The 16777-nt window shown below is 50.5% G+C and overlaps 1 protein-coding gene across 10 annotated transcripts; it reads right to left on the bottom strand.

Moving 5' to 3' along the window:
• Positions 1–4110: 4110 nt before the first annotated feature.
• Positions 4111–15301, bottom strand: DCAF11 (DDB1 and CUL4 associated factor 11). 10 transcript variants are annotated; one of them, XM_066277515.1, is made up of 15 exons: positions 15168–15301; positions 14345–14551; positions 13340–13467; positions 12768–12895; positions 12418–12482; positions 12005–12105; positions 11668–11814; positions 11407–11461; positions 10989–11057; positions 10589–10646; positions 10307–10492; positions 9286–9439; positions 8534–8686; positions 5071–5177; positions 4111–4971 (listed from the first exon to the last, which is right to left on the bottom strand). In XM_066277515.1, the coding sequence occupies exons 2-15, from the start codon at positions 14497–14499 to the stop codon at positions 4837–4839; spliced, it is 1641 nt and encodes a 546-aa protein (XP_066133612.1). In that variant the 5' UTR covers positions 14500–14551; positions 15168–15301; the 3' UTR covers positions 4111–4836. The 10 variants fall into 10 exon arrangements, with proteins under 10 accessions (XP_066133612.1, XP_066133621.1, XP_066133616.1 ...); XM_066277524.1 differs by having other exon boundaries at positions 14368–14551; positions 15278–15300; XM_066277519.1 differs by having other exon boundaries at positions 15278–15298.
• Positions 15302–16777: the final 1476 nt, after the last annotated feature.

The raw sequence follows: 16777 nt of genomic DNA, 5'->3' as shown, positions 1-16777 counted from the left end.
TCTCATATGTGCCTTGACTGTGGGCCTTCAGCAGACCGAGTAACCCCTTGCTTGAGCCAGCAACCTTGGGTCCAAGCTGGTGAGCTTTTGTTCAAACCAGATGAGCCCGCACTCAAGCTGGTGATCTCGGGGTCTGGAACCTGGGTCCTTCCGCATCCCAGTTCAACGCTCTATCCACTGTGCCACTGCCTGGTCAGGCCTAATATTTTTATTCTTGAAAGTCTTTTACTGATCACTCTTAGCTGTCAAAAGAAAAAAAACCCCAACAAAACAAAACTTGAAATTTTTTCTTTTTTACGGAGACAGAGAGAGTCAGAGAGAGGGATAGACAGGGTCAGACAGACAGGAACGGAGAGATGAGAAGCATCAATCATTAGTTTTTCGTTGCGCATTGTAACACCTTAATTGTTCATTGATTGCCTTCTCGTACGTGCCTTGACCGTGGCCTTCAGCAGATGGAGTAACCCCTTGCTCGAGCCAGCGACCTTGGGCTCAAGCTGGTGAGCTTTTGCTCAAACTAGATGAGCCCTCACTCAAGCTGGCAACCTTGGGGTCTTGAACCTGGGTCTTCCCCATCCCAGTCCGACACGTTATCCACTGCACCACCGCCCGGTCAGGCTAAAAATTTTTTTTTTTTTGTATTTTTCCGAAACTAGAAACGGGGAGAGACAGTCAGACAGACTCCCGCATGCGCCTGACCGGGATCCACCCGGCACGCCCACCAGGGGGCGATGCTCTGTCCACCAGGGGGCGTCGCTCTGTTGCGACCAGAGCCACTCTAGCACCTGGGGCAGAGGCCAAGGAGCCATCCCCAGCGCCCGGGCCATCCTTGCTCCAATGGAGCCTCGGCTGCGGGAGGGGAAGAGAGAGACAGAGAGGAAGGAGAGGGGGAGGGGTGGAGAAGCAGATGGGCGCTTCTCCTGTGTGCCCTGGCCGGAAATCGAACCCGGGACTTCTGCCCGCCAGGCCAACGCTCTACCACTGAGCCAACCGGCCAGGGCCGAACACAAGAAATTTTAAGAATTAAATTTTAAGGCCCTGGCCGGTTGGCTCAGCGGTAGAGCGTTGGCCTAGCGTGCGGAGGACCAGGGTTCGATTCCCGGCCAGGGCACACAGGAGAAGCGCCCATCTGCTTCTCCACCCCTCCCCCTCTCCTTCCTCTCTGTCTCTCTCTTCCCCTCCCGCAGCCGAGGCTCCATTGGAGCAGAGATGGCCCGGGCGCTGGGGATGGCTCTGTGGCCTCTGCCCCAGGCGCTAGAGTGGCTCTGGTCGCAACATGGCGACACCCAGGAGGGTCGCAACATGGCGACGCCCAGGATGGGCAGAGCATTGCCCCCTGGTGGGCAGAGCGTCCCCCCCTGGTGGGCGTGCCGGGTGGATCCCGGTCGGGCGCATGCGGGAGTCTGTCTGACTGTCTTTCCCTGTTTCCAGCTTCAGAAAAATGCAAAAAAAAAAAAAAAAGAATTAAATTTTAGGCCCTGGCTGGTTGGCTCAGTGGTAGAGCGTCGGCTGGACACAAGAAATTTTTTTTTTTTTGTATTTTTCTGAAGCTGGAAACGGGGAGAGACAGTCAGACTCCCACATGCGCCCAACGGGGATCCACCCGGCACGCCCACCAGGGGGCAATGCTCTGCTGCGACCAGAGCCACTCTAGCGCTTGGGGCAGAGGCCAAGGAGCCATCCCCAGCGCCCGGGCCAGAAAATTTTTAAGAATTAAATTTTAGGCCCTGGCCAGTTGGCTCAGTGGTAGAGCGTCGGCCTGGCGTGCAGAAGTCCGGGGTTCGATTCCCCGCCAGGGCACATAGGAGAGGCGCCCATCTACTTCTCCACCCCTCCCCCTCTCCTTCTCTGTCTCTGTCTTCCCCTCCCGCAGCCGAGGCTCCATTGGAGCAAAGATGGCCTGGGCACTGGGGATGGCTCCTTGGCCTCTGCCCCAGGCCCCGGAGGGGCAGGGTATCGCCCCCTGGTGGGCAGAGCGTCGCCCCCTGGTGGGTGAGCTGGGTGGATCCGGGTCGGGCGCATGCAGGAGTCTGTCTCTCCCCATTTCCAGCTTCGGAAAAATATGAAAAAAAAAAAAAATTGTGTTCAAAAGGCCTTAACAGTTAATTTTTTTCTTCTGGATTTGCATAATTGTTAGTAGCACAAACTGTGTTATTAGTACAACAAACAGTTCATGTATTTTTTTTTAAGATTTTATTTATTTATTATAGAGAAGGGGGGGGAGCAGGAAGCATCAACTCCCATATGTGCCTTGACCAGGCAAGCCCAGGGTTTTGAACCGGCAACCTCAGTATTTCCAGGTTGACGCTTTATCCACTGCGCCACCACAGGTCAGGCAACAGTTCATGTATTTTGATAAAAAACTAAAATATATTGGAAACACATCTCTCTTTTTTTTTTTTTTTTTACAGAGACAGAGATAGACAGGGACAGACAGACAGGAATGGAGAGAGATGAGAAGCATCAATCATTAGTTTCTCGTTGCGCATTGCGACTTTTTAGTTGTTCGATTGCTTTTTCATATGTGCCTTGACTGGGGGCCTTCAGCAGACCGAGTAACCCCTTGCTCGAGCCAGCGATCTTGGGTTCAAGCTGGTGAGCTTTTTGCTCAAACCAGATGAGCCTGCGCTCAAGCTGGCGACCTTGGGGTCTCGAACCTGGATCCTTCCGCATCCCAGTCCGATGCTCTATCTACTGCGCCACTGCCTGGTCAGGCGGAAACACATCTCTTAACGAGAAGAATGAATGGTCCTTAAGGCCTTGATAAAATGGGGCTTTGAGGACACTAATAGTTTTAATTTGCCCTTAACTTGGGCACCCAGGAGGTACTACAGGTCTGGGTAAGATGGCAATCTCTGGGGTGATGTGGCAGCGGGGAAAAGGGCCAGAGGGAAAGGTCTGCCATGAGTTTGGCACTAGACACATCACTTGCAGGAAAGAGAACACACGAAGGCTGAGCGTCTGAACAATTCATTTAAAAAGAAAAAAGACCAGTTTTACTGTAAAATAGGGAGCCCTTTTTGTCCCTTGCTGTATATTTGAGAAACCCTATAGGTGTATATCCAGATTTGAAAGTTGCCTTGGGGATAATGGAATGTGGGGAAAGATGGATCAGAGCTGCATGTGAGCCCCAGCTTCCTACTGACCACACCATTGGTCTGCCCTGGAATATGCTGCCTGACCTCTGCACATCACTACTTCCTCCCCTGGCGTGCCCAGATGGGGCCTGGCATCAGTGCCCACCAGGTTCTCTCTGGCTCTGGGCCGGCTCCAGGCCAGCCCCAGAACAGAGGTGATGCCAGTGTGATATAAAATGTGCCTATTTCTTGCTCTCTTGATTTCTACTTGGTGGAAAGTTTCTGAGATCATTGAGGGAATGCCTATTGAAAAACTCAGTTAACAAATGACTTTGGTATTTCCCTACATCTTGAGCATCAAAGGGGTGTTTGTTCCCATAGAGGAGCGTATCTGAAGGCTTTGTTGTTGGAGACTGCGAGCTGAGAGGGTCCTAGAGGTTTACATTTTTGGGGGACAGGCAGTAAACTGACAGGATCCTTGCTGCCCATACCCCTACCTCACCTGCTTGCTTAAGTTGCTAGAGGCTAAGATCTTTCCCACAATCTACCACTGTTTAAGTTGGTAAAGGTAATTTACACGACCTTCTCCACACCTCCAGGTTAGATGTTTCCACTTGTCCCATCCCCCATGGCCCTCGAAGAGACTAGAGGCAGTTTTCTTTTTACCCTTTGTTTTATGAAGTTAAGATGTTATGCAGGGTGGAGGGTATTCTGTACTGGGGAGAATTCTTGGGTTGCCTTGAAATGTGACTTTGTTTCAGATTTCTCTTTGATTTGCTAATGACTTTGCTCTGCTCTATAAATCAGCGGTTTGGGGGTGGAGACTTGCTCTTGCAAGCTATTAGCTGTGCAATGGGTCCTCCCAATCCCATCCTTTTTCTTTCTGTGTTTATTTCCTAATCCTCCTCCGTTCCCACTAGAGACCTGCAAAGTTATTTGCCGCACAGGTTCATGACACTTTGTTGAAACAACTTTTTTGAAGTGAGAAGATAAAAGACCTCAGACAGGAAAAAGAGAGAGAGAGACACTGAGCCAAGTTCCCATGAAGAGTTTATTGAGGGAGCCAAAGCCAGAGAGAGGACGAAGAAGTTGTACTTCACTATCCAGCCTTGAAGCTGCTGGCCTCTCCCAGATGGAACATTTGGGAGGGAGCACTTGCCCTGTGTGAGGCCATGTGGAGTCTCTCACATCACAGCCTGTCCTACCCCCAAGACCCAGAGACAGGAAAGAAATGACATAATTCCCACCTGAGCCTGAGGAGGGTGCTGAGGACATGCCTTACCCCCTCCCCCCCCAAAGGGCTACAGCTTTAGCCATCAGGGCCTCTGGAAGAAAGGCCAGGATGCCTGGCTCTCTAATTTGCTAGTCTAACCCTTAACGTGAAGGCCTGGCCAATGGTCCTGGCTGACAGCTCGATTCAGACCTGGCCTCAGGCTTCTACTCTAGGAACTAACACCTACCATCCAAACATGATTAAAACACTCAGGACAGTTCTCTTGCTGACAAAGGCCATACCCCAGATAATGGCAGTCCTGTCAGACCCTGGCCAGAGATAGAGACCCAAGCTGAATGGGGCGTGAGTACCTGAGGAGACCCACAGAGAGATTTTCTAGGGCTTAATTAGAGCCCAAAAAGCTTGGGTTTCTGTTTTTCCCCATCCAATGCCAATAATTCCCCAAAGATCCCCAAAAGGGAGAAAGGGAAAAGAAGGCAGAGAGCTTATCAAGAGGCTCAGCCATGTATGGGCTGGAGGTCAGATCTACTGGGGCGAGGAAAAGGCCGAAGAGGGGTGGGGCACTGAGGCAGGAGCGCTGGGGTGCTCCTCGGAATCTGGCATGTCATCCTGGAAGTACTCGGCCTGGCGGTACTGCCACAAGCGCAGGTTCCCATCCCACTGCAGGGCAGAAGGGAGCAAGCATTCAGGGGATGCTGCCACCCCTCCCAGGTCCAAGTCCCAGACAGGCACTGGCCCCCCTAACCCTGGCAATCTCACCGAACTGCTGACAATCTTCTCCTCAAAGGGGTGCCAACTGACGTCACGCACACAGGCCTTGTGGTTGGTGAGCTTCTTCACGATGTGCCCACTGAGGAGGTCATACACTGTTCAGAAAAGGCCAGAGTGGAGAGGGGTACATAGGACCTTCTAACCACCCCTCAGCTCTCCCTGAGCAACACCACTTAGCTGCCTCTCAGGCAACTTCCCACTTTCCCACGGGTACAGAACCCACAGCAGAGTAGTATGGGGTTATTTCTCTCTCATTTATTTATTTATTTACTTTTTACAGAGACAGAGAGAGAGAGAGAGAGAGGGAGAGAGGAATAGATAGGGACAGACAGGAATGGAGAGAGATGAGAAGCATTAATCATCAGTGTTTTGTTGTGACACCTTAGTTGTTAATTGATTGCTTTCTCATATGTGCCTTGACCGTGGGCCTTCAGCAGACCGAATAACTCCTTGCTCGAGCCAGCGACCTTGTGTCCAAGCTGGTGAGCTTTGCTCAAACCAGATGAGCCCGCGCTCAAGCTGGTGACCTCGGGGTCTTGAACCTGGGTCCTCCGCATCCCAGTCTGACGCTCTATCCACTGCACCACTGCCTGGCCAGGCTGTCTTTTTCTTTCTTTCTTTCTTTTTTTTTAATAGGGACAGAGAGAGAGTCAGAGAGAGGGATAGATAGGAACAGACAGACAGGAACTGAGAGAGATGAGAAGCATCAATTATCAGTTTTTCATTGTGACACCTTAGTTGTTCATTGATTGCTTTCTCATATGTGCCTTGATCGCGGGCCTTCAGCAGACCGAGTAACCCCCTGCTCAAGCCAGCGACCTTGGGTCCAAGCTGGTGAGCTTTTTGCTTAAGCCAGATGAGCCTGCGCTCAGGCTGGCGACCTTGGGGTCTCGAACCTGGGTCCTCTGCATCCCAGTCTAACGCTCTATCCACTGCACCATCGCCTGGTCAGGATTTTTTTTTTTTTTTTTTTTAACATTCTCATGTATTACATTTATTTTTATTTTTATTTTATTTTTTTTACAGAGACAGAGAGAGAGTCAGAGTGAGGGATAGACAGGGATAGACAGACAGGAACAGAGAGATGAGAAGCATCAATCTTTAGTTTTTTGTTGCGCATTGCGACACCTTAGTTGTTCATTGATTGCTTTCTCATATGTGCCTTGACCGTGGGCCTTCAGCAGACCGAGTAACCCCTTGCTTGAACAAGCGACCTTGGGTCCAAGCTGGTGAATTTTTGTTCAAACCAAATGAGCCCACGCTCAAGCTGGCGACCTCCGGGTCTTGAACCTGGGTCTTTCGCATCCCAGTCCGACGCTCTATCCACTGCGTCACCGCCTGGTCAGGCTGGTCAGGTTTTTTAATATTTATTTTTTACTGATTTTAGAGAGAGGAAGGTAGGGGAAATAGAGAGACAGGAACTTCAATCTGTTCCTGTATGTGCCCTGACCGGGGATCTAACCAGCAAAGTATGGGGTTATTATTTGTTTCTTTTCTCTCTCTCAGAATGAGGGTATGGTCTTGCTGAACTTGGATATCTCTGGCTCTCAGCTAAATTTCACAAGGTCTACACTTAAAATGTAATGTGGCTTTATAGCTATCTCAGCAGCAATTTTTTTCTTTCTTTTTTCTTTTTTTTTTTTCATTTTTCCGAAGCTGGAAACAGGGAGGCAGTCAGACAGACTCCTACATGCGCCTGACCGGGATCCACCCGGCATGCCCACCAGGGCCCGATGCTCTGCCCCTCTGGAGCATTGCTCTGTTGCATCCAGAGCCACTCGAGCGCCTGAGGCAGAGGCCACAGAGCCATCCTCAGCACCCGGGCCATCTTTGCTCTAATGGAGCCTTGGCTGCGGGAGGGGAAGAGAGAGACAAGAGAGGAAGGAGAGGGGAGGGATGGAGAAGCAGATAGGCGCTTCTCCTGTGTGCCCTGGCCGGGAATCGAACCCGCGACTCCTGCACGCCAGGCCGGTGCTCTACTGCTGAGCCAACCGGCCAGGGCCTTTCCTTTTTTTTTTTAATTGAGAGGTGGAGAGGTAGAGACAGACTGCTGCATGCGCTTGACCAGGATCCACCTGGCAAACCCTCTACCAGGTGATGCTCTACCCATCTAGGGTCACTGCTCTGTTGCTCAGCAACCAAACTATTTTAGTGCCTGAAGCAAGGCCATGGAGCCATCCTCAGCAACTTACTCGAACCATTCGAGTCATGGCTGCAGGAAGTGAAGAGAGAGACAGAGAGAGGAGGGGGAGGAGTGGAGAAGCAGATGATTGCTTCTCCTGTGTGCCCTGACTGGGAATTGAACCTGGGCCTTCTACATGCCAGGCCAGTGCTCTACTGCTGAGCCAACTGGCCAGGGCCCTTTCTTTTTTCTTTTTTTAATAATCCTTTTTTTTTTTTAGATTTTACTTATTGATTTTTAGAGAAAGAGAGGGTAGGGGGAGTGAAGCAGGAAGCATCAACTCATAGTACTTGCTTCCTTTATGCGCCTTGACCTTGTAAGCCCAGGGTTTTGAACCAGTGGCCTCAACATTCCTGCTTGATGCTTTATCCATTGCGCCACCACAGGTCAGGCAGCAATTTTCTAAAAAGCCCATAAGATCTAGAAGGCATCACAAAAGTGAAAAACAGATACATGCACAGACATATGAACCTGTTGCTCCTTATCTGGATGAGGTTGCACATTTTTCTCTTTCTGGATGGGTCTTCAGCTGAGGCTCCTTATGGCTGTATCTGTGTGTCTGTGCATTACTCCTGCTTCAGTAGCTGTATATCCTTTACTACTTGCTATTATATTTTTGTCATTATTTTTTACCTGTTTCCTTCTTCCTTTCATCTGCAATATCCTTTCCTTGACTGGCTACAAAACAGAACTGACTATATTTTTGGTAATCTATTATCTTTTTTTGTGTGTGTGTGTGTGACAGAGAGAGACAGAGCGAGGGACAGATAGGGACAGACTGACTGGAAGGGGAGAGATGAGAAGCATCAATTCTTCGTTGCGGTTCCTTAGTTGTTCATTGATTGCCTTCTCATATGTGCCTTGACCGGAGGGCTACAGCAGACCAAGTGAACCCTTGCTCAAGCCAGCGACCATGGGCTCAAGCTGGTGAGCCTTGCTCAAACCAGATGAGCCTGTGCTCAAAATGGCGACCTCGGGGTTTTGAACCTGGGTCCTACACATCCCAGTTTGATGCCCTATCCACTGCGCCACCGCCTGGTCAGGCATCTATTAACTTTATTGACTAGATTTCTATGTTCCTTGTCGTAATTTAAACAGCTGATGAAAGAATGTTTTCTGTTTCAGGTTAAGCCTCCCTTCTTCCAAGCCACATTTAATTCCAGTTGTAAATATCACTGAATTTTTTAAGGTGGTCACTAGTAGTTACAGGTAGAATGCCTAAGAAACTTCCTGCCCCTCCTGGTGCCCCTGTTCTGACACAATTCTTACCGACCACTTTGCCCGTGGAGCAGCCACTATAGATGAACTGCTGGCCAGTGCTGTGGCTGGGGGAGAACCGGCACCGGATGAGGGTGTGCAGCACCCCATGGCCCCGGTAAGTCATCAAGGAGCTGTCCCCTGGGAGCTTCAGCTTCCGCCAGGCTGGGTAAGGGTGCAGGGAGAGCCTTAAGTTAAGAGTCTGGTTTCTCTTGAGTCACCAGTCCTTAGCAAAGATCCATGCTCACAATCACCTTTCTAACCCCAACTGGTGCTTCTTTTCCCACCTAACAGTCAGCTGGGCCTCCTGCTGACGGTTAAGATACTGGAATATTTTGTATTGGTAGGTCCTGAGTGATCCCCAGCCCCAACCCTGGGAACCTCTGGCTCTCCCTCAGTTCAGCAAACAGAGATAACGCCTGGCAGAGAAAAGTGTGTGTGTGTGTGGGGGGGGCAGGCGGGGGGGACTCCAGGACTCTGCTCCAGGCTACAGTCAAATTCACTCTGCCCATTGAGAGACCTTTCCAGGAGTTAAATATCTATTTTTTAAAATTTATTTATTGATTTTAGGGAAAGAGAAAGAGACAGAAACATCAATCTGTTTCTGCATGTGCTCTGACTAGGATCAAACCGGCAACCTTTGCATATTGGGACAATGCTCTAACCAACTGAGCTATCTGCTCAGGGCTCCCGGGGTTAAATACTTTAACTATCACCCCTGACTCTTCATTCTCCAGATCTCAGGCTCTACCTTCCACTCTCACCTTTTTTGGGTACCTGCTGCCAGCGGTAGTCCCAGTTTTGCTGTGTGGCAGCCTGGCGTGAGGCTTCCATGCCTTCCCGGCTAGAAAAGCGCCGGATATCCCAGAGCTTGATGGTCTGGTCTTTGGAGTTGGAGATAAGATACCGAGCATCACCCTGTGAATCCCAAGGTGGATGATGAAGCATCAGAGCTTGAGAATGTTGGTGCTGTCAGTCCAGCTCCCCTCTCTAGTTGAGGGGTAAGAACACCAGTCCTTGACTTTGCCTGCCTCATTCCTCATCCAGGCGGACTCACACTGGTTTTCTACTCCAGATCTTATCCTCTGGTTAAGCTTCCCCATCTCTGCCCATAGCACTGGCTGGGTCTCCTATTTTATCCTGGATGAACTGTCTCATACTTTTTTTTTTTGTATTTTTCTGAAGCTGGAAACGGGGAGAGACAGTCAGACAGACTCCTGCATGCGCCCGACTGGGATTCACCCGGCGCGCCCGCCAGGGGCAACGCTCTGCCCACCAGGGGGCGATGCTCTGCCCCTCCGGGGCGTCGCTCTGCCGCGACCAGAGCCACTCCAGCGCCTGGGGCAGAGGCCAAGGAGCCATCCCCAGCGCCCGGGCCATCTTTGCTCCAATGGAGCCTCCGCTGTGGGAGGGGAAGAGAGAGACAGAGAGGAAGGAGAGGGGGAGGGGTGGAGAAGCAAATGGGCGCTTCTCCTATGTGCCCTGGCCGGGAATCGAACCCGGGTCCCCCGCACGCCAGGCCGATGCTCTACCGCTGAGCCAACCGGCCAGGGCCTCATACTTTTTTTTATACAGAAAGCCCTGTTCTGCTCCACTGGTACCAATCAGTGTTGGGTACCAATGGATCTCATATTTCCTGGTTTAAGCCCCTTCCCTAAATCCCAGCTCTTGCAAACTTGGCTGATAATGACCCTGAAGAGTTCCTACATGAGTCCACTTTGACACCCTCCCCTGGCCAACTGGAACCTTAGTAGCCCAGCTGGGCAGTGCTGCATCTCTGCCCACCTTGCTGTCAATGAAGGTGATGCCATCCTGATGTCCAGCCAGTGCACCCACAGGTTTGGGGTCATCTTCTCGCATGGTGCGTCGATCCCACACTTTGCAGATGGCATCGTCACCCCCAGAGAACAGGATTTGGGAGCTCATGTCAGCAAAGGCCACTGCATTCACATCATCCTCATGGGACTCAATCTAGAGGATAAAGAGGCCAGGATACCTAGGACCTCTTTCTGGGTCTTCTAAGAGGCCAGAGACCAGGAGGCAGAGACTAAGTCTCAGGAACAATACCTGAAGGGTGCGCCGGTTCTGTTCTCGATCAAAGACATACAAGCAGCCATCATTGGCCCTGAAAGGGAAGGGATAAAGATGGACCTAGAACCAGGACCTAGAGAGGACTAATGCTATGTGTGCTCTGGACAGTGCCTGTTGTAAAGTCCTGCTGAGGGGCAAACTTGTCTCTTCTTAAACAAGAGGTAGAAGTTAGTTGTGTTTGCAAGGAGGTTTGCAACCTCCCATCTCATTCTGGTGATCAAGAGGTGAAGCAAGTCATAAACCCTGACCTTGGAGAAGGGCTGGTTGTTTTCCATAGCTGCCTGGGTAACAGTATCCAGTACAGCCTCTGTAACAGCAGAGCTGGTCTCTTGGAGTCTGCCTTTAACTGTGGGCAACATCTGCCACAAACACTCACCCTCCTAGCACTTCTCGTCCATCTGAGGAGACAGCAATGGAGAAGACAGCAAAGCGACGTTCATCTGGCCTGAAAAGAGCAAAGGAGGCGCTGGTTATGTGCATTCCCTTCAGCTTTTGTTAATCCATACAGAATCTGATGAGGGTTGTAAGGCACACTTCTCAGGGGATGAATCTTGCCAACATGAGCTAAGATATGGATTGCCTCAGGGAGAACCCAGAAATAGTCCTGCAACCATCTATTTTACCCTGGTCCTCTGCTGACAGGATGCGTGGGTCCCTCCCAGGAATCCACACAGAGAAACTTGCAACCAGTATACTTTTCCCTCTAAGCAGGAATTCCAGTTCAGGAGGTTTGCTCCTGGAGAGCCTTCCTTGAGAAGTTTCTGATGAGTCTGACCAGGAAGGGATGTCAGTACCTTAGATCCAGGGCAGTGTGTGTGTCTCCCTCCCCGTAGATGTTGCAGATATGAACTAAGAGAGCAAGAGAAACAAGAATCTTTCAGGGCTAGGGGAAGGCAGGTAAAAGGGAAGCTAGAGGCGAAGGAACAAAGGGCCAGGATTTCAGAGGCTGGGAGTGGTCTTTACAGAAGGTGTGAAGTTCTGGCACAGAGGAGGTAGGTGTTTGGAGACCTCAGGTCCCAGGCTGGAGAGACAACGGAAGCCTAGGGCATACTCACTGTAATCAGACCAGCTGGAGTATAGGAAATGGTTCCCATCAGGGGTGAAGGCCACATCTAGGACACTCCAGCCTACATCTCGGGCCTTGATGCTCTTGAATTTATGAAAGCGGCCATACCGGCAGTCATACAGTCTGATTGTCTGGTCTGTGTAAGTGGGGACCAGGAAGAATTAGGGAATACCCTTCTTGAATCCTCCCCAGATCAGACCTCTCTCAATGTATCTGAGGAACGTCCTCTGACTAATTATCACTAAGTCAGGGTTTGGACCTTTCTAGCCTCAGCCAGAGGGACTGTTTCTTGTTCTAGGGCAGTTCATAGGACCAGGGTCCGGTACCTTGGCAAGCAGACATGAAGATTTGACCATCTTTGCTGTAGATGCCACAGAAAGCCTTCTGAGAGTAGGTATCAGTGAAGCCCAGATAATTGGGCAAGAAGCTGGGAAAGCAGAGGGAAAATGAGAGTAAGGGGAGCTCAGGATGAGGAGCATCCAGGTTAGCAGAATCCTAACAGCTGGATGTGAGGACAAGAGCATTCTTCCCTTTTGGCTTCGGGCACAGTCCCCTTTCTTTCATTCATTCTATCATCTTCTCAATTTCTATACTTTCCCACTTTGTTTACTCTCAAAGGTTCAACCCCACTTAACCTAATCTTAATATCCCTGAGGATTTTTTAACATCTATCCTTTCAAAATTTAGGAGATATAACCTATCTGGCCCTTAAAGTCTCTCCACCAAGCCCCATACTCACTGAGACATCACTCGAGACTGTTCTCCAAGGGAGAAGCTTCCCTGGTGGCACAGGCCCCGTTCTCTCTAAAGGAAGGGATTGGGGAATACTGCTAGCAGAAACACAGGGATATTTCAGCCACATCCAGCCCCCTCCTCCAAAGTTATTGTTCTAGTCACAGAAATGGACACCACACACAGTTTGTTCCACCAAACTCTCATATAGATTGGCTAAGAACTCTCCAGCTCCAGCACTTGATACTTCTTTGGAAAGTTTACTTCCTTCTTCTTTGGGGCTAGCAGAGCTTCTGGCTACCTTGATGGGCCTGCTACCAGGCTGATGGCAGACTGATGGGAGGTGGAGAGGCCCACCTGGTGTAGCATTTGAGGAAAGCTGTGCTCCTCGGCTGTCCGCCTAAGCCCTAGCCGTCCTGTAGCCAGTTCCACTTGGGTCTTGATCTCATTGCATTCCAGCTCCCGGGTGTCAGGGGTTGCATCCACTGTGGGGACGAAAGAGAAGTTTCATCCCAGGTCTTTCAGCCCCAGAGGACAGTTAGCAGAACTGTGCTCAAGCCCACTCAATGTGGCTGCATATACTGTCTGCAAGGACTCCTTCATTCCCTGAATTATCTCATCTTCTTTTAATTTAACTGACTGTTCTTTGCCAATTTTTTAAAAAACTTTTTATTTATTTATTGATTTTTAGAGAGAGGAGAGAGATAGAAATAAAGGGGGTGAGGAGGAACGGGAAGCCCCTCAACTCATACTAGCTGCTTCCCATATGTGCCCTGACCAGGCAAGCCTGGGGCTTCGAACCAGTGACCTCAGCATTCCAGGTTGAATGCTTTATCCACTGCACCACCACAGGTCAGGTGCCATTTTTTTAAAAGGGTTTCTAATGAAAGTCTTCTGATATTAGGATCTTGGTTTGCCTTTCCTCTTACCGGGTGGGTTGTATCGGTCCCCAAGACGACCATCCCAGGCACTGTCATGTTCTTCCTCCGAGTCAGAGAGGGCCTGGATGAGTTGTAAATTTGCTGCACCTCCTCCCTGCACCAACCTCACTTGGCCCCTGTGGAGAGACCCCTCCCATGATAAAGGGGGAGGATTCCTCTCCCAAGCCAACCAAATTCAGAGTCAAAAGCTATCCAGCGCTTTGACTACTTGGTATTCAAACCCTCATACTGTCACCATTTTGAGGTCTGAGACTGATCAGACCTTGGCTGTTATTTGTGGTCTCCTATAAGACACAGTAGAAAATTGATTCTTTTCAGCAGAAGTAGAGAACCCCAACATTACATGGCTTTTGACAGACCTATGAAGTTGACTTCGTAGAATTAAAAATTCTAAGAGCATTTCCTTCTGAGCCTCTGCTGGAGGAGTTCAGCATAGAACACAGTATCTAAAGGGATCCCCAAGCTTGTCTTCTCCTCAAGAAGCCACAGCTAAGAAACAAAGCCACTTTCACTCCCTTTCCAGTCAATGTCTGGTGGTCACTTTCCTCAAAGCTTCCTTTCTTCAAAAGCAGGGTTAGAGCTAACTTGTTTTTCAAGTAAATTCACATGGTCTCATATCATACGTAATTAACTTCACTGAAGTTTAACACCTACCTCCCTAACTCTTCTCTTCACCACACACCCAACATCACTCCTTTTCCACCAGGGCCCTACTTTTTAATTTTTACATTTGTACAGTAATAACTATTGCAATAGATAGGCTCCACTGAACAGGCCCCTCTAACAGAAGAGTGAGTCATCTTGGTGACCCTCCCTAGGCAAGAACCACTCTTACAGGATATGGAGCTGAGGGTCCAGCAGGAAAGGCTGCTCTGCTTAAAGAGAACAGCTGTCCTGGGCTAATCCCGTTCCCTATCCTGTTACTTCCCGCCTGGAGTTGGGATCATGGGACTGTGGTGGCGCCTGGTGGGGACACACCAGGGAGCAAGTTACCTGCGAAGGAGATAGGCCAGTACCTGGGCCAGATCCACATCTTCATCCTCCTCTTCCTCTTCCTCACTCCGACGAAGGCCAGTCCCTCTTCGAGGCAAGCCCTCGGAGGAGTCTCCGGATCCAGTTCCTGCGCTGCTGCTGTTCCGTGATCCCATCTTCTGGTCACAGCATCCTTAAGTCCTGTGCAGGGACTCCTCCTGTCACCTCCTTGGGTTTGGTGAAAGCAAAGCCTGCTCTAGAAATACTAAGGTCTCCTGAGAGAGGGGGAACTACCTCTAGTAGGGCGACCCTTTCTAGGAACCTAGGAGATCCCTTTTTCTTTAGTCGGTGACAACTCCCAGCCCTTCATAAACACAAACCTTTGCCAATCTTGTGAAGCTAAAAAAGAAGAGTGAAGTCTAGGGGACTACTCTAGTTCACCAACGAGAATCCCTTGAAGAAGAATTTCTCAGTTTTCTACCTCAAAATCACCTATCAAAATCCCTGGAGTAGGTGGATTTCCAGGTAACCTCTCCGGCCGACCAATCAAATCTCCTCGCGGAAGAAAGCGCCTCATTAGCTTATCTCATCTAGCCAGTCAGAAGACTTAGAATTCAGAGACCCCCGACGCCCCCCTTACCACCCAATCAGCGTGCTCCCTTGCGAAAGCCGGCAGCAGCGACAACCAATGACATTAGAATTCGGCCTAACACCCCCCTCCTTCCTAGCCTCACGCCCACGTGGTGTACAGAGGGTGTGCACGCCAAGGTGGGTAGGTAGGGAAGAGGCTGAGAAGCCCCTCCCACTGAAGCCGGTGGCTACCGCCCCGCACAAAACCACCCACCAGCTAGGAGCTGTCGCAGGACCCGCAGGGGCGCGATGCCTTGTTTACACCAACTGCCGCCGCAGCGCTGGCCAATTGCTCCTCGGTCACGCGCTTCCTTCGTCACTCACCTCCTGGCTTCCCCGCCTGCGGACTATCGACGTCACGCGACGCCCCTGGAGGCCCCGCCCCTTTGGCTCGCTAACTGGACAGCTGAGCATGGTGATTGACAGGTGGGTGGGAGAGAGCGCGTGAGGGGTGTGAGCGAAGAAGAAAGCGCGCCACGGAGGAAGGGCGTTCGCTACTTGTTGGGAGGAGTAAGCGGGGAACCGCTCGCTTCCTATATCATGGATAACAACTACAATTAATGGGTGAGGGGTGGAGCTTACAAAAAAAGTTGGTTCCCTACAGAGAGGTGTTTTAGCAAGGGATACAATTTGCTATCGGTCCCTAAAAGTTCATGTGGCCGCGCACTTTTTAGATGATCTCTTGAGGGCCTCCTTTTTTTCCTCTTTTCTCCAGCCTTCCTGTTTTCGTTGGTTGCAGCTTCAGTCGGCCCTGCCCTAAGGGGTGCCGTCGCCTATAGGGTGGGTTTACGTCACAGATGGGGACCCAGGCCTCCATACCCTCCCTTCTGGGTTTAGCTTCCGGTAGCCTTGTTCTTGTAGGGACCGCCCTTTCTAGACCTCCCCTTAGCCTCTTTGACAACTTTTTAGACGACCCCTTGCTTCCTTCTGCAGTCTTTGCAGACGCTCCCTAACACACCGGAGTCTCGACGGGTCTTTCAGGTTACGTCAGTTCCCCTTAGACGCCCCTTTGGCCTTCCAGGATTTGCAGACCTTCCCTAGACACTCTGTCCTCACAGTGTCTCTCCGTCCTCAGCCCCCTGCTTGGGGTGTGCACGTACTCCACCTCTTACCCGCTCCTCCTGGTTTATGAGTAACCCGGATAAGTCCAAGGCTGGGACTTGCCACGTCTCGGGATCATTGCCCAGCCTAGAGGGTGGGGACCGTGGGTCTAGTGACTTCGCGGTTCCGGGCGCAAAGGTCCGGGGTCCAAGTTGCACCTTAGCAGCCCCGGCCCGTACTCCCTTAGAAGTGCTTCGAGCTGTCCCCGGTCTAGAGTCCCCTGAGGACTTGAGGGGAGCGAGGGCCCTGAATCCTCCTGGGCACTTCCTTTTGGGCCTCACTGCCCCTGGGAGGGTGAAGGTGTGGTCAGTCCTTCGGGTGATTGCTTCTGGTCTAGACTGCAAGATCAGAGCTTATCTCTGGTCACCAGAGCAGGCTCCATGGGCGTGCGACCTGTACAATCGAACCTACACTTGTTTTATTACTGATAATAGCAATACACTGTTTACTACTGATAATAATACACTGTAAACAAAATACTAGAGTATGGGATGGGGTTGATTAAATTGTGGTCCGTGGTAGGACACAAATAGCTAGATACTAAAATATGATGTAGTCTTCTATTTCTATGCTATGGAAAACTGTTTTAACTTACAAATAGGACTTAAGACCGGTGGTAGACAGTTAGTTCTGTTGGCACATTGTGGTGCATGCAAAAACAATATGGTTTAAATTTTGCACAAGAAGTATGAAAATACCCAGGCTCATTATACCATTAAACAA

The sequence above is a fragment of the Saccopteryx bilineata genome, chromosome 4, assembly GCF_036850765.1.
Source record: "Saccopteryx bilineata isolate mSacBil1 chromosome 4, mSacBil1_pri_phased_curated, whole genome shotgun sequence".
NCBI lineage: Eukaryota > Metazoa > Chordata > Mammalia > Chiroptera > Emballonuridae > Saccopteryx > Saccopteryx bilineata.
The sequence above is the reverse complement of the archived record's forward strand: the minus strand, read 5'-3'. Positions and strand labels throughout refer to the sequence as shown.